General features: G+C 45.2%; 1 protein-coding gene across 1 annotated transcript; it reads right to left on the bottom strand.

Moving 5' to 3' along the window:
* Nucleotides 1-78: 78 nt before the first annotated feature.
* Nucleotides 79-13,676, bottom strand: cusr (Copper-only SOD repeat protein). The gene is made up of 10 exons (XM_023820312.2): nucleotides 13,517-13,676; nucleotides 9,616-11,683; nucleotides 7,532-7,631; nucleotides 6,891-6,968; nucleotides 6,248-6,352; nucleotides 5,665-5,797; nucleotides 5,337-5,451; nucleotides 4,663-4,787; nucleotides 1,218-1,301; nucleotides 79-917 (listed from the first exon to the last, which is right to left on the bottom strand). Exons 1-10 carry the CDS (start codon nucleotides 13,554-13,556, stop codon nucleotides 832-834), a joined length of 2,934 nt encoding a protein of 977 aa, XP_023676080.1. The 5' UTR covers nucleotides 13,557-13,676; the 3' UTR covers nucleotides 79-831.
* Nucleotides 13,677-15,585: the final 1,909 nt, after the last annotated feature.

Here is a 15,585-nt window from a genome sequence, read left to right as displayed (position 1 = left end):
TTATAATTATTAACTTCAGCTCAATCCCCAAGTTGGGCACCTTTCAGATTTACCATCAGTAACCAATATCTGGCAATGTTCAGTTGATTCTCATTTAGTGGCGAAAGAAAATTACACAACAAAAAACCTTCGCATAATCGAAACTTTCAAAACACACAGTTATCAACTGGTAAACACTTAGAAAATGTACTAAGCAAACATCTTAAAACATAATGTCCACACCTCTTAACAGACTACATAAACATCTTTACAGTTATTTAGTCATCTGTTACATGAATGATCCATTAAAATGAAATGTGGTCAATAACTGCATAATATAAGGAAAACTGTCGCCCACAACAGGCCTACACTGTATCAATATTGTATTTAACTGTCATTCAGAATTAAAATATTGCAAAAAAAATATCAAATGCTTGAGCGTCTGAGTGACACAGACAAAGTTCAGTAAATGGACCATTTTCATAAATTTCTCAAAGCTACCAGAGCAGGGTGGATGTTTTGAATTCTGACAAGCTCCAACAAGTGTATCACTTTAATATTCTTTTTTAAAGACAAACATCCTATGTGTGCAGTATTTTACGATTCACATTCATATATATATATACACATTTCCTCAGGTAGATCATGAATATTTATAATAATAATATTTACACCCGTTCAATGACTAGACATTAATTTGTTCCAGGTTATGGTCAAGACACCACCAAAAAGATCGCACTTCTTTCAGGTTCGGGCCCTGATACAGCCGTGGATGCCGTCGCTATCGGGAGCGAATCAAAAACTGGCTTCTGCCATCTGAACATAAGGAAGCCATCAGGAGTGCAGTACTGTCTACTGCAGCAGGCACAGAATGATATGTGCTGTAATTATGAGCATCAGAAGTCTTCCGTTGATCTCAGGCCGTCCAGAACTTCCACCTGGTTTAAGAGATTGAACAGCTAATTAGACCACCAAGAAGGGCATTTACAAAACCAAATGTGAACACTTCATTTTCTCTGTCTTTGCAAAGAGTTTCTTTATTTAGCTGTAGAGATACAAAAAATTGCTCCATAACAGAAACACACACAGCAAACGCTATGGTCTTTTCTGACATGTGCAATTAAAAAAAGTCTGAGACATATAAAGAGATCAAACCATGAAAGAATATCAAGCCAATTTTAAAAAAATGCATGAAAACACCGGCTAATCAACTTAAAATGCTTAAAAATCGTACTAACTTTTGGGGCACGCTTGGGATTGTTTGAATGGCCCCATCTTCTCGTTGTCTTTGACAGAGTTCAGCACCTCTTTGTTTACGTCCCCTGGAAGCAAAAACAGTGCTGAATGGTTATGGGCTCGCCAGACATAAGCTGAAGTAGTGAGTATCTCAACCACCTTTCAGGAGGTACGTCACTTTAGCTTAGTGTGGTACAAACCATCAGAAGTGTTTACATTTCTCTTGTAGCTGTCACCTTGGTCGAGTTACAGCATTAAACCACATCTATGTAATTTGGTAGTGTGATATATAACCATGCCTGAAGGTATGAATAGCAATGGGATTTTAATTTATGATCATCTGCTTGTCTTCTGCTAGAACAAATACAAGAATCGTTCTTTCTAAAACTTGCACAAACAACTTTAGTTAGAACTGGTGAATCTGACTGGACTTTGAAGGGCACTCGACAAAAGTTTAACCACTTAACCTTACAAACATTCTCCACGAATCAGGAGTCTTGCTGATGCTCATCAGTACCAAAGACTAAGTGCCCCTTGCATAATCAGTCACCCATTAACCCCCTCATTCCTCTCCTCCATGTGCCTAAATCTACAGGAGAACCTGTCAGGTCCTGCTCTGTATAATCATATGACTCTGAAGTTCTTGGTCTCTGCTATGGCATTTGAAAAGTCACGATAGTATTCATATGAATTGCAAAAAAAACCACCACCACGATCGCACCTGTATCTCATCATGCAGAAGCTGTCTAAGTCAAATAATGTAAATTGTAACAACACGTTTCCAAACTGCTTCTGTAGCAGAAAATAACACAATCAGAAGATTATTTAGGATATTAAAAATTATATATGTTGCAGTGCACACTTAAGTCAAAGGAAAATGCAATATGTGAAATATGAATCCCATTTTTCATCCATTCTATCATGTAAGACCTTTGCCACATCAAACCGCTGAATATGAAAGTTTCAAGCTGCGATCACGAAAGGCGGCGGTTTCTGTCAGAAATTCACACTCTGGGGGCTGCCGGAGGTGGGTAATGTGTTGGCTGTATACTGCCTGGATGCAGCCCCTTCTCCTGTTTCGCATTGTCGCGGGTGGAGGGGGGGGGGGGAATCTTCAGACACTTCACCACAGCGTTGGGTTACCGTGCAATTTTTTTTTTCTTTCCGCTTTTTTGTGCTTGGCTTTTGAATGGGTGGGATTGTTCATTGTTCAGGTAAAAAAAGGAAAGGCCTTTATCTTGCCTATTCCTCTGAAGGGAGCAAAAAGAACAAAAGACTATAGATGTAAAAATCAACCCTTTCGCGAAATGAATGAAACCCAAGAATACATATTAACAAATTTTTTTGCACCATGAACTCAATAAAAGTCGAAAAAAAATCTTCTCAAAGGACGTGGCCTCTTAATTCGTCTGCTCAGCTTCCTGCTGTTGATCTCACATCTGCAGGAGACGCCACCCCAAAGACACTTAATTATTTCATCAAAAAAATGGGATAGGATCCTGTGAAATCCACCCTTCTATCTTCTACCAACATGTCCTTATTCTGTCATGAGGTATGTTTGATATTGCTACTGTTCGTACCTTGATTTCCCATCGAGGATCAATTGTTTCTATGAACACATCTGCTGAATCACATCTGCGGACCACAAGCATCCTTTTTCCAAACAAAATTACCTTTGCACTACATTAAAACTCTTCTGTTTCATGTTTGTTGAAACCCCCTTGAAGCTGTTCCAATGGCTCTCACTCACAGCTCTACCCATGCAATCCAGACTATTTCTGTCTGCACTTCTTCTTGTGACCATCTTCTGTAGCCCAATAATTAGAGCATGACACCACTACCCGAAGGTTATGGTTCAAATCCCACGGAATGTGCGTAAGAATAGCCACTTCCGTGTAGATTCACCACCCACATTTGGGTTGCAGCAAGTTCTGTAAGGGTCGCGACTGAGCTGGCATGCTAAAAAAAATGGGTCGCGGTGCAAGGAAGGCTGAGAACCACCGCTATAGCGTAACTTGCCCTGGACAGAAGCAGCAGGTAAGTAAATAAATGAAAAATGTTCTTTAGGTAAGATTTGGAGTCTGGTTTCCTTCTCAGTCTGTGAACATGTTCTTCCCCAATGGCAGTAATAACGGCACCGACAAAGATCACATAATGCTTTCCCTGTGAACCACTGTAGTTTTTATAACAATAAGTAAACCTATTCATGCTTTTCAAGCCTCCAGTCTCAGACACTGGATCTCAGTAGCTGCCCACTGGATATGGGCACTGTAAAAACATACCATGCCAGTCTTTCTATTTACTTCGCCTTGTGCTTTTGCCTACAAAGGCAAGAACCACAAACTAGACGCTATAAAAAGTGACCTGCCACTCATTCACAGCATTTTCTTGTTCCCGTCTAGGAAACTTTCCTGTAATTGCATATATTTCGGTCTCTGCCACTATACAAATACTTGGCGATTTTATTTATTTATTTATTTTAAAACTTAAATATTCCCTAGCATTTTACAGAAGTGGGGACATTAATTGTAAATAAAATTATTTTATTTACAATTAATGTAATCATCTGCAACATTATGCGCTGAAATATGATTTAATCCGTTGTATGAAACTGTATAATGGAGAAGCGAAGGGCCGTAGGAACCGGGGAGGGGGGCGTGCTTCACCCAATATTTCATTTGGATTCATTCGCCCATCTCCCAATAAATAGACCTAATGTATTTATATTATTAAGTCCCCCCCCATATCAAACTCTCTCCTACATTGTTGGAGTAATGCTGCTGTTACTAATGCATCTTTTTGTCCTGCACCATTTGTATTTTATTTTGTGTTTCGTCTCAGGTCTGGTTCCTCTCGAAAAACAGACTGTCCACGTCCATTATGAAGGATCAAAATAGAGGATAGAATGGAAATGGGGGGGGGGGGTTTGGCATGAAGTATAGCACAAGTAGTGTTGTTGTTGTTATTATTATTCTATACTGCAAATTGGTTTTGCGCCTGCCCTGAACCTGCCATTGGTTGCACTATGGACACCAGGCACGTCATTTAAGGTCCTGGACTCACAGGCGAATGGATGCTACCTGCAGACCCAAATGAACTGATACAAAATTAAATGAAATAAACATTTTACACATTTAGAAAGATACTGAACAATATTTCACTTTGCATTTAGTTGCATTACAGACTAGGCAGTTTGCTACATATGTATGATATATGATTTAAGTTACAAAAAGTAAGAACAGGCCTAAAGAAATGTTCTTTAAACGTCTGTGGTCTGCTGCTTTTATTTTGCCAGGGATGCCAAAATGGGGGGGGTAGAAAATCATGAACATAATTGGATTGGTCGGGGTGGGGGGCCCAATACTATATGCTTTCAGGGGCCCCAAAATCTCTAGCAGCTCCCCTGATTATGACCCTTGCTGATGTAACGGATTTCGAATGACACACCTGACACCAGAAAGGTGACTTGCTGACACGTGCTCCCGGGAACAGGTGACAGCTCGTCGGGCAAGATGGTGACCCTCCACAGGTCCACATCGAGGACGGCCGCCACTCGGCTGCGGAAGTCGAACCTGAAACCAGAACATATCCGGATCAGGTTACTCCAGCTTTTCAGCCCTAGCTAGCAAGGGTTAATTTCACCCAAAAACCACCATATTATTAACAAAAATAAAAACCATGCTTATTTACATTTTAATATATACATCTTAATTAGCACATTACTAGCCCCCACCCCCAAACTCGCCCCACAAAAAAATACGAAGAATGGATACTGGTGTTTGAATGAAAACCTGTTATGGGGTCGTATGTACCATTCCTAGAACAGAGTCACGCTAGTGCAAAATTCCACCCCCTCCAGAAAAAAACTGCACATACCAAATGTCAATATACCCCCGTTATTGCATCCTCAATACTTAAAACCCCCGCTCGTGTCTGCTTAGTGTCGTTCCCCAAACATGAGGACGTAACCGATCGCTAACCTGCCGCCCTTCTAATATTGGCCGGCTCGGGTTCCCACTGGCCTCGGCCAGAAGCAGGAATGCCCACATTTGCATTTGGGGTACGGAAAAATTGGCCGGGGGGGACGGGGAGCGATGGCTTCTGGGTGCACGCACACCTACCTGCTAAAGGAGGTCACTTTGGGAAAGATCAGAGTCGCCGATGGAGAAAATGGCAGGATATCTGCACAGGACAGGATCCCATTTCCACTCCAGAGGACAACTGACCTGTACATGACTGTGACAAAACCAGCGTTACAGGATCTCTCTGCCAAACGCCCTAATGGCACTTATTCACGTCCACATCTGATAGTGGGCCGGAATGAACGATCGTGTAACTTAACCTCACAATTGTGATTTATGCCATACAAAAAGGAATTCCCGTTCAGGTGACGGTTTTATGATTGACGCGGCCGCCGGAACGTAGCGGAGTCAGAGTCACACATGTAACCTGTAAAATCTCCGGTGAGCTGCAGATTGGCGTCCGTAAACAGCTGCCTGATGGTCAGGTCCACCGGGCCGTGTTTGTTGGTCAGATCTCCCACCTCGCAGTGCAGAGGGTGCCTGGCAGAGCAGCTAGCGCTCTGAAGAAATGGGAGAATGGAGCAAACTTTATGGGGTTTTTTTCCCCCACAATCCCCTTCTTTCACATTGCATAACAAACAGGAGTGAAGTGAATATCCAGCAATTCTGGCATCCTCGGAGGAGAAGTCAAATTGTCAATATCGGCGGTCAGAGCCTCAAGGTCTAACAGGTGAACAAGACCACTTAGCATATTAGCAACAGGTCAAAGGTCACTCTGGTATGATTCCAGGGTGTGCATTTTACTAAACTGGCAACCCGTCCAGGCGGTACTCCTGCTTTCTGCCCCGTACTGCCTACAAAAGGCTCCAGAATAGGCAGCGGGAAGATGGATGGATTGAACCAAACTCATCTGAGGAGAGCAGTATGTGCTGTATTTGCTTCAAAACATTCTTAGGCTTAGACCCGATGAGCACAGTGAAAATGATCTAGAGGAAGGGAAAACAACTGACCTCTGAGCTTATGTTGAAAGGATTGAACTGGTCGCCCACGTCCGAACACTCCTGGATATCCTCTCCTGTACGGTGGCTGTGTATGGACCAGGAAACCTCAGTGACCTTTGAACCAGGATACAAAGGACAGGACGTCAACGTGAACAACAAAGGATGGTCAAACTACAAACGACATATGACCAAAAAAAAAATCCTCTACAGTTACTGATTCAACAGAGTGCTGGCGACTTTTAAACACTCAACACTCTGTTTTTCCTAAGCACTTCCACTTTGCAGTAATACCACTTAAAGTTGACTGAAGAATATCTAGCAGGGAAGAAATTTCATGAACGAACTTATTGCAAAGGTGGCCTCCCATGACAGCATCACGCCTGAATTCACGGAGCTCTTCAGAACAACCCATTCTTTCACAAATGTTTGTAAACCTGACTGCATTTGATTTTATACACCTGTGGCAATGTGTCTGAATGAAACACCCAAATTTAATCATTAAGAGGTTTGTCTCTTTTGTCCCTATAGTGTATGACCAAAAATGAGGTTAACCTTGGAACTACAACCACCAAGGGTGCTCATGTCGGCATTTGTTTGTGTAGCTTGATGTTAGGTGTATGGATGGAGATGATGGTTTTACATTCATACTCACATTCATCTCCTGGGCCGCATGTATGTCCACCTCCAGTAGGCTGTCACCATGGCTCCCGTCTTTAAATGCCTGCTGGGACTAAAGAACCATGTTGCCATTACTTGCGCCACCCAAGAAGGCCCCAAGACCCCTGCCACCCCGCAACTCCTGCACCTCCGCAACCTGAGTGATTTAGCGTGGTAAACTGACAGCCGGGCGCAGTTGTGAAGACCACACTGCCAGCCCCATCTGCTCGGCGAGGGGTGGGGTTCCGGGGCAACCACAGAGCGGGGAGGACGGCAGTAGACACCCCCCCCCCCCACCCCACACAAATGCATCGCTTGCACACGCAGCCCCAGGACACCAGTGTTATGATCCATGCTGCTCATTAATTCACAGCCCCCGCCCCCCCCAATAAAGTGTCATGTTTTCCTGGCAGCTCTAAAATGACCCCTCCCCCTATTATTCAGCTCCCTTCTGCACTCTCTACCGTGCCCAGACCTGTTCTGAACCTCTGAGTTCTTTGTAGGACCTATTCTCTACCCCCAACCTCTTTTTAAATACCCTGAAGAATCATACTTATGTATGCTTAGAAGAAACTGATCAAAATAATAATAATAATAATGTAGCAGTGAAGGAGTAAAGATTGCTGTAAGTCTTACCAGCTTGATGGTTCCTGTCACAGCACCTCCGAAGACGACCTTCGCTTTTACCCAGAATCCATCAGAACTGTTATCCGCAACAATGTTAGCACACTGCATTCTGGGTCGGCGTCGGGTCCAAGATGCCAGAGACAGAAGACACAAATTCCTTATTTGAATAAGCAACATTTTTCAAGAGTTTTTTTTTTTTTTTTTGCAGGCTGGTCAGACTATTGAACAAGCCAATAAGATCTATAAAACAGCCAAAAGTGTCTGAAGGAAGCAGTAAGTAAATGATAAAACGGATTTTGTTCTTGATGCGTCAAACTAAATAAAACACATTTTCTTACATATCTTTTCATAATTCACAAACAATAAAACATATCGTGCATTTTCTGCAACTTACACTACACGCAGATGGGTGAGTCTCTACTAAGAAAACCAAGAAATCTTTTTACATTTTTAACTTTGCATGAAGAACGATTATCTTGTGGCCATGTGTTACCAGACAGTAAGAACCAGATAGAAAGTAACTCCAAACAAGGAAGGAAATTTCTTCGCAAACTCAGAAATCCTATCACATAATTACTTAATTACTTAGCCAAAGGTGGAATATGAAAAGAGAGGCATGCGGTCAGGAAGACTGATGAATTGTCCATTGCTAGATCAAAATCTAGACAGATGGATGATGATCAAAATAGGTAAAATCATCTACAAAAGTTTAACACACAGCGTGGAAAAAAGTGCATTTAAGTGTGAAGGTTCCAGCGAGGGTCCAGCGCCGTCCAGAAGACGGTGTTGGCGACCAGACACTCGGCAGTGAATTTTCACACGACAGACTTTTTAACGTTGACTTCGAAAGGCAAACCAGAGAGGAACTGACAGATTTAAATGTGATCCAGCTCAGGAAAAGCAGTATTAAATAGTTTCCCCACAAAACAGTGAACAGGATGCCATCTGTGCCTCGTCATAAGCTTCCTCATAGCATCAGGCTGTTTCCTTATATTATTTTTACATTTAGGTATAAAAATGGTCCAATATGGAAAATATGTCATGCGAATGTAGAAATGTTATATTTTGCATGGTTCTGTCTCACTCATGCTATAAAAACACAAGAAGTACAATATTAAAGGACATACCGTGGAAACCACTTATAGTGATCACAGTTATAGTGATCAATTGCTTATATGGATCAAAAAGCTTGGGACCGAATCATTCCTGTATAAATACTGCTTAAATAATTCACTTATAGTAATCATGTAATCTGCTTAGTGTTCATTTTGAGATTATTTTATACATGACAACATATGGAAAAAATGAAAACCAAGGTAATTCATTTTTTTTTTTTACTTTACGGTAGTCCGTCTGCTTCTGGCTAGCTACCCGAGGTTACTGATGTGTGTATAGAAAACATGAAGGGAAAAGGAAGGTCATTTGCTCTCAATGACAAATATAGACTCATAAAAGTTTATGATAAACTGCCAAAAACTAGCCAATGAGATGCACTAGCAAAACTACAATAAGATATATTTTATATACAGTACTGTATTATAGAGTATTTGAGTTATACAGTGATTTAATTTGTACAGTACTGTAATTTGAAAAGCGTTTTCAATAGATGTATTTTGAAAGACTCAATAAAATTCAGTAAATAGCCAAGCTGTCCATTCTATTACCTTATATTCATGTAATAAATATACAAATATTAATTAGATGGTAATCTGCCTGAGACATAAAGAAAAAGTTAAAAAATTGGTTATAATGATCATCCGCTTAAGTCTGCTTATGCGCAGTGTTGTCTTAATGGTTAGGGAAGCGCACTTGTAATTGAAAGATTGCTGGTTCAAATCCCCGACCAGCAAGGTACTGCCCTCAAGCACTGCCCCCTGGGAGCTGAACTAGCTGCTCCTTGCTATGTCACAATGTCACATATGGGTTAAATGCAGAGGACACATTTCGTTGCGGTGTGCTGTGGTGTGTCAACAATGACCACTGATTGTCTAAATCTTATAGTGACCAATTTCACCCAGACAGACGTGATCACTATAAGCGATTTCCACTGTATATTCTTGGAAATATGTGAAATATCCTTTCTTCACACTTACCTGGATCCATTAAGGTAGTGAATGACCAATGACCGTCCAACGATGCTGTTCGGTCCAGTCAGCGGCATGTTGCAGTCTTGATATTGGTTTTGACTCTGGTCCTGATCGATCAGCAGCCCAAACTTTCCACTAATGTCTCCGATCTCATACTGGTCCACGGTGCCATTGCCGGGGGGAGGGGAAGAGGACTGATTGACGGCCAGGGGATTGAAATGACCCATGATGTTCCTATCTGAACACGGATTCACCGTACTATTGATGGGCAGTTTGTGGACGTGGTAACCCCCAGCCATCCAGTTCAGGTTTGACAGCGACACATTGATGGTTGTTAGGCCCGGGAAGTCCTGGGAGAATTGGACATGACCCTCAGACGTGCCAGACCCAAACCAAGTGCCCGACTGCGCTTTGACCAGGTGAACGGCCGTGATGTTGGCGCAGGCTAGCCGGGCGGCATTGCCCTCAGTTTCGTGGATCACCACTGACCTCCCGATCATAGAGTCTGCTCCCACCGTCCAGGAAGTCGTGTCGGTAACAAAGTACTTTGTCCGGAATTTGCCCACAACGGGGGTGATGCTGATCGGCTGATTTTTGCCAGTCAGGTCACCGATCTCGCAAGCAAAAGGATTGTCTGGCCTGCAGTCAGTGGTATAGCTGCTGTCGCTGATGTTGATCTTGAATGGGTTCCAGTGATTCCCAGTGCTCCCACAGCTGCTCTCATTACTGTCTGTCTCGGTGCTGATGGGCCACTGGTGGATGTGCCAGTTATGCCCATTGCTGACTGGAGCGGATGAATTGCCGTAACTGAGATCCATGAAAATTGACACATCAGTGTACTTGTTACTCTTCAGTTGGGTGAAATAAATGGTTCCCACCACAGGGTTTCTGAACACAGATTTTAACACCATCACCTCTCCCGGGTAGCCAATGGTACCACAAAGAAGCCTTGCACCATTGGACTGGTGGATCACCACAGACCGACCCACTATGCTGTTGGTTCCAAAGAGGGGCAGGTTCCAGTCACTGAAGAACTGCTCGACATCGCTGATGTTATCCAAGGACCCGTGTCTCCCACTGAGGTCCCCGACCTCATACATATCATGGGTGGCCCCTGGACCATGGGGATAAGCGGGATCACTAACGGTTACCTTGTGTGGGTTCCAGTGATCACCCACGTTGTCATGGCTACAAACATCCTCTTCAGTAGACCTGCTTTCTGGCATGGGGAACTGATGCACATGGTAGGTTCTCGTCAGGTTCTTCGTGTTCATCAGATTAACCCTGACTTCTGTGACATCAAATGGAGATACCTGACTAAACGTAAACGTGCCCTTGGTTCCTTTCATGTCTATGAGAGCGTGCACAACCTTTTCTTCCATTTCTCTGATCTTGCTGCAAGTGTAAGTCTCTTCGACTTTGAGGAGTAAAAAATGTCCCTCCCCAATGAAATCTTGAACATCCCTGCAACACCTCACAGGCTTGACGGGGGACCCCACTGCTAGGTCTCCCAGCAGCGACAAATCGGATGGCTTCAGGTTGTTTATGAGGGCCTTGCAGGTCGGGGAAGAGCTTTGGGAGACGTACACAGTGACATTAGCCACCACGACTGTGCCGCGGAGCGTTATGAGGCCGGAGAGCACTCTGGTGGCGTTCTCGCCTACATTTTGGCGGATGTACACATCTCCTGCCACGGGGTGGAAGAACCTGGCCTGCCATGTCCTGGTGCTGACGTTCTGGCGAACATTGCCACAAGCTGTCATCCCGTTGGCCATCTCCACCACCAGCGAGAGGTCATCGAGGCTGGGCCTTTGCCGGAATAAGTCGGATACGTCGACCGTGGCTTGCGGCCCGTCAGCAGCGAATGTGAAGACCTTGGGGCCAACACTTGCTTCCCGGCACGGACTGAGAAAATGCCCGTACATCACAGGAAACTCGGCGAGGGAAATGTTCATGGGACTCTGAGCTCCTGTGAGGTTTAAGGTGGCCGTCCCCAGACTGGAGTCAAATGTCACCTGTCCAGTCATCCCTGCCATGTTTATGCTTGCTTGAAAGACCACACAGTGGGCAGCTCCTGTACGAAGGACGAAAACACTGAAGCCTGGACCCAGACATGTTGCTATATCATACACCCATCTCTTTTACATAATGCTTATCTAGGACCACTTCATAGTCAATCTAGATCCGTGGTCACCAACCCTGTTCCTGGAGATCTCCCACCCTGTAGAGCATAGGTGCAGCCCTAATTTAACGCACCTGATACAGTATTGGAGTCAGCTATGTAGAAACTAAGTTGGCTCTGATACTGTGATGCTACTGAAGGGCCTGATTTTTTTTGTATCAGGTGTGTTAAATTAGAGTTGCAACTAAGATCTGCAGGGTGTTAGATCTGCAGGAGCAGAGTTGGTGACGATCATGGGTGTCGTTAGGTCCGATCATATTTTAGCCCCGATGCCAATTATCCTCCTTCAAAAACAAAAAAGTCAAGCCCCAGATAAACTTGACGTAGTCCCTGATCTTCTCAATAGCTAGAAACGACTGATGACGACTGATCTAGAACATAAAGAACACAAAGTACTCTTTAAAAAAACTCTTTAAAACCCGGTGCTTTTTCTATGATCGTCCCTGTGAGGAACTGTTATTTTCTTTGCGCATAGGCTTACGATTCGCATAATCACGCCAAATAATATTCTTAGAAAGAAATTTAAAACGCTGATATAAATTTACATCTCCTCGCGCTTTAACATCACCACCAGCTTCGCTGACAAAAATACCGTAAAGAAAGAAAAAATCCAGTTTTAGTAAAACTACTGCAAGCTGTCAGAAGGTGATACTTGTTGTCTTTTTCATACACCTTGTGTGATCTTTGGCTACACTTTTCAGGCGTAATCCGTGCAGATTAAAATGTTAATTTTTAAAGTAAAAACAAATAATTGTAGTTTTCGGTCAAACTAATTTAATCACCGTAGGTTTTTAACCAAATCACGTTTATATTTTCCCTGTTTCTGTTTGGTAAAAATGGTATTCCGGCCTTTATTAACTTAAGATAGAATATACCAATTTTAGCAGTTTCACAGGTTCAGCTAAACTATTCGTAGACTACGAGTTATGCTGATTTCAGTACATATTAGTACGGTAGACTTGTAATGTAGCTTATCTGGCGACCACTAGAATTTTCGCTAAGTTCTTTAAACTCTTTAAAGCCAATTAACAACCCCCCCCCCATGTTGGCATTCGTGTTCAGCACAGTGTTCAGGATACACTCGACAGCCACGTCCTGATTCACTGCTTCCTTTTCATCTCCATCCACCAGGGGCCATAAGCATAAGCCTGAATCATCTCCCACCACCCAAGCCTGGGACCATCAGAGATGTCTATCACAGCACTTACTTACAGCTTCGTGTATCCACACTATCAGCAAACTGTTGCTAAGCAAACAGGTGTGTATTGCAGGCGAATATTAACCAATATAAAACATTAAATTGATTCATGATATGCAATGACTTTCCTGTTTATTGTAAAAAGAGCATGGACTGATCGCATCAGTAATCCGTTCGCTTTGGGAAGTATTACATCGCGAATGACGAACCAAAACAATTAAACTGTATAATCGAAATGATACATTAAGCGGAAAACGAGGCCATTTCAATTTGTCCCCGCATCACTCTTTATCAACAAACTTTTACTCTCTTTTTGCTTTAACTTTCTAACACCAACCTTTATCCACTTCAGCATCAGGAAAACCAATGACCCGGCTCGGACCTTCGCGTCCGCGTAATCGCACACAGACAGCAGCTAACACCGACCGTGCCATCGTGGCACGCTTATGTATTACACTCCGAGTCCGATTTCAGCGGTTATAAACACAGATACGCAGAGGCAGAATCAACAGGCAGCAGTTACTCACCCCAGAGATTCAGCAGCGGGAGAAGCAGGGAAAGGCACATGATGGCAGGTGTGAGTGTGTGTGTTTGTGTGTATGTGTGTGTGTGTGGGGGGGGGGCGGCACAGCAGCAGCGGGATGTCCACACTGACTAAAGGTGAGTTAGTTGTGAGCAGGACCGTTCTATCAACCCCACCTCATATGGCAACCCAAGCTACCATTGGCTCACACAGGGCCACCTCTGCGTGACACTGCCTCAGAGGTGGGAGGGAATAGGCTGGGGGGGGGGCCAGCACATCCCCCATTCCTTATTGCCATGACCTGCGTCTCACAACACCAGAATGCGTGCATGGTCATCTAGCATGCATTCAGTCCTATTTAAGCTTTGCCCTTATAATTCTGAGAAGAAACTATAAACCAGAACATTGTCCCCGGCTTAAATGAAGCCATTAAAACGGACAGACCTGAAGGTGTTTCCGTCCCTCAAACCGCCTTGTTTTTAAGCCCTTAGCTTTGTTTTCACACTTCTGACTCACCTTCTTGGGACGGGATATTAAAGGTATTTCTGTCCGGGTATTTTCAGGGGTCATTACGATGATATGATGATATGATGATATGAGATGCCCAGAAGTCCTGTGGCTAATTGTGACCTGCAGGTCATGCCGCTGGTGACATTTTGACCTTTTCTGTTCTATTCTCGGCCAGGGTGGGGCCAATGCCCCACAGATGTGTGTCTTTGGGGGCGGAGGTGGGGGTCACGGTGTTGGACCAATCAGCAGCAGATTAATAATTTTAATCATTGCATGGGTACGCAATAGTATAATTTTTAACAAATTATTAAACACCAGTTTATGCAAAAAAATTAAATCCATCCATCCATCTTCCAACTAATTATTAAGGACAGGGTCAGGGGGAGTGTGACATCTGGCCAAGCACACAGGAACTGGGGAATAAAGGTTGGGAAGCGGGAGTCCAAAATGCGGGATTTATTGGGGGAAACACAAGCAACTAGAACGACACGGTGTACATGTTAATGACAGACCTGGGGAAACAGACTTGAACGCGGACTGAAATACACAAGACAAGCCAAAATAACAGGAAACAGCTGGTCACAATTGGGGTTTCACATTGAGGTAAATGAAGGGGCGTGGCACACAGGATGGGATGCCAATCCATCACGGGGCACGAGGCAGGGGGCGCTCTGGACAGGATGCCAGTCCATCACAGGGCACGAGGCAGGGGGCGCTCTGGACGGGATGCCAGTCCATCACGGGGCACGAGGCAGGGGGCGCTCTGGACGGGATGCCAGTCCATCACGGGGCACGAGGCAGGGGGCGCTCTGGACGGGATGCCAGTCCATCACGGGGCACGAGGCAGGGGGCGCTCTGGACGGGATGCCAGTCCATCACGGGGCACGAGGCAGGGGGCGCTCTGGACGGGATGCCAGTCCATCACGGGGCACGAGGCAGGGGGCGCTCTGGACGGGATGCCAGTCCATCACGGGGCACGAGGCAGGGGGCGCTCTGGACAGGATGCCAGTCCATCACGGGGCACGAGGCAGGGGGCGCTCTGGACGGGATGCCAGTCCATCACGGGGCACGAGGCAGGGGGCGCTCTGGACGGGATGCCAGTCCATCACGGGGCACGAGGCAGGGGGCGCTCTGGACGGGATGCCAGTCCATCACGGGGCACGAGGCAGGGGGCGCTCTGGACGGGATGCCAGTCCATCACGGGGCACGAGGCAGGGGGCGCTCTGGACGGGATGCCAGTCCATCACGGGGCACGAGGCAGGGGGCGCTCTGGACGGGATGCCAGTCCATCACGGGGCACGAGGCAGGGGACGCTCTGGACGGGATGCCAGTCCATCACGGGGCACGAGGCAGGGGACGCTCTGGACGGGATGCCAGTCCATCACGGGGCACGAGGCAGGGGACGCTCTGGACGGGATGCCAGTCCATCACGGGGCACGAGGCAGGGGACGCTCTGGACGGGATGCCAGTCCATCACGGGGCACGAGGCAGGGGACGCTCTGGACGGGATGCCAGTCCATCACGGGGCACGAGGCAGGGGGCGCTCTGGACAGGATGCCAGTC

Source organism: Paramormyrops kingsleyae, chromosome 20 (assembly GCF_048594095.1).
Source record: "Paramormyrops kingsleyae isolate MSU_618 chromosome 20, PKINGS_0.4, whole genome shotgun sequence".
Classification (NCBI taxonomy): Eukaryota; Metazoa; Chordata; class Actinopteri; order Osteoglossiformes; family Mormyridae; genus Paramormyrops; species Paramormyrops kingsleyae.
This window is presented reverse-complemented; position numbering and strand designations above follow the sequence as displayed.

Coding starts and splice junctions, on each gene's coding strand:
- cusr (XM_023820312.2), bottom strand. CDS start 13,556: ATGTGCCTTTCCCTGCTTCTCCCGCTGCTGAATCTCTGGG. Junction 6,353..6,890: donor ATGCGGCCCAGGAGATGAAT/GTGAGTATGAAT, acceptor CCTGGTTCAAAG/GTCACTGAGGTTTCCTGGTC. Junction 1,302..4,662: donor AGTCACCTTTCTGGTGTCAG/GTGTGTCATTCG, acceptor TTTTGCTTCCAG/GGGACGTAAACAAAGAGGTG.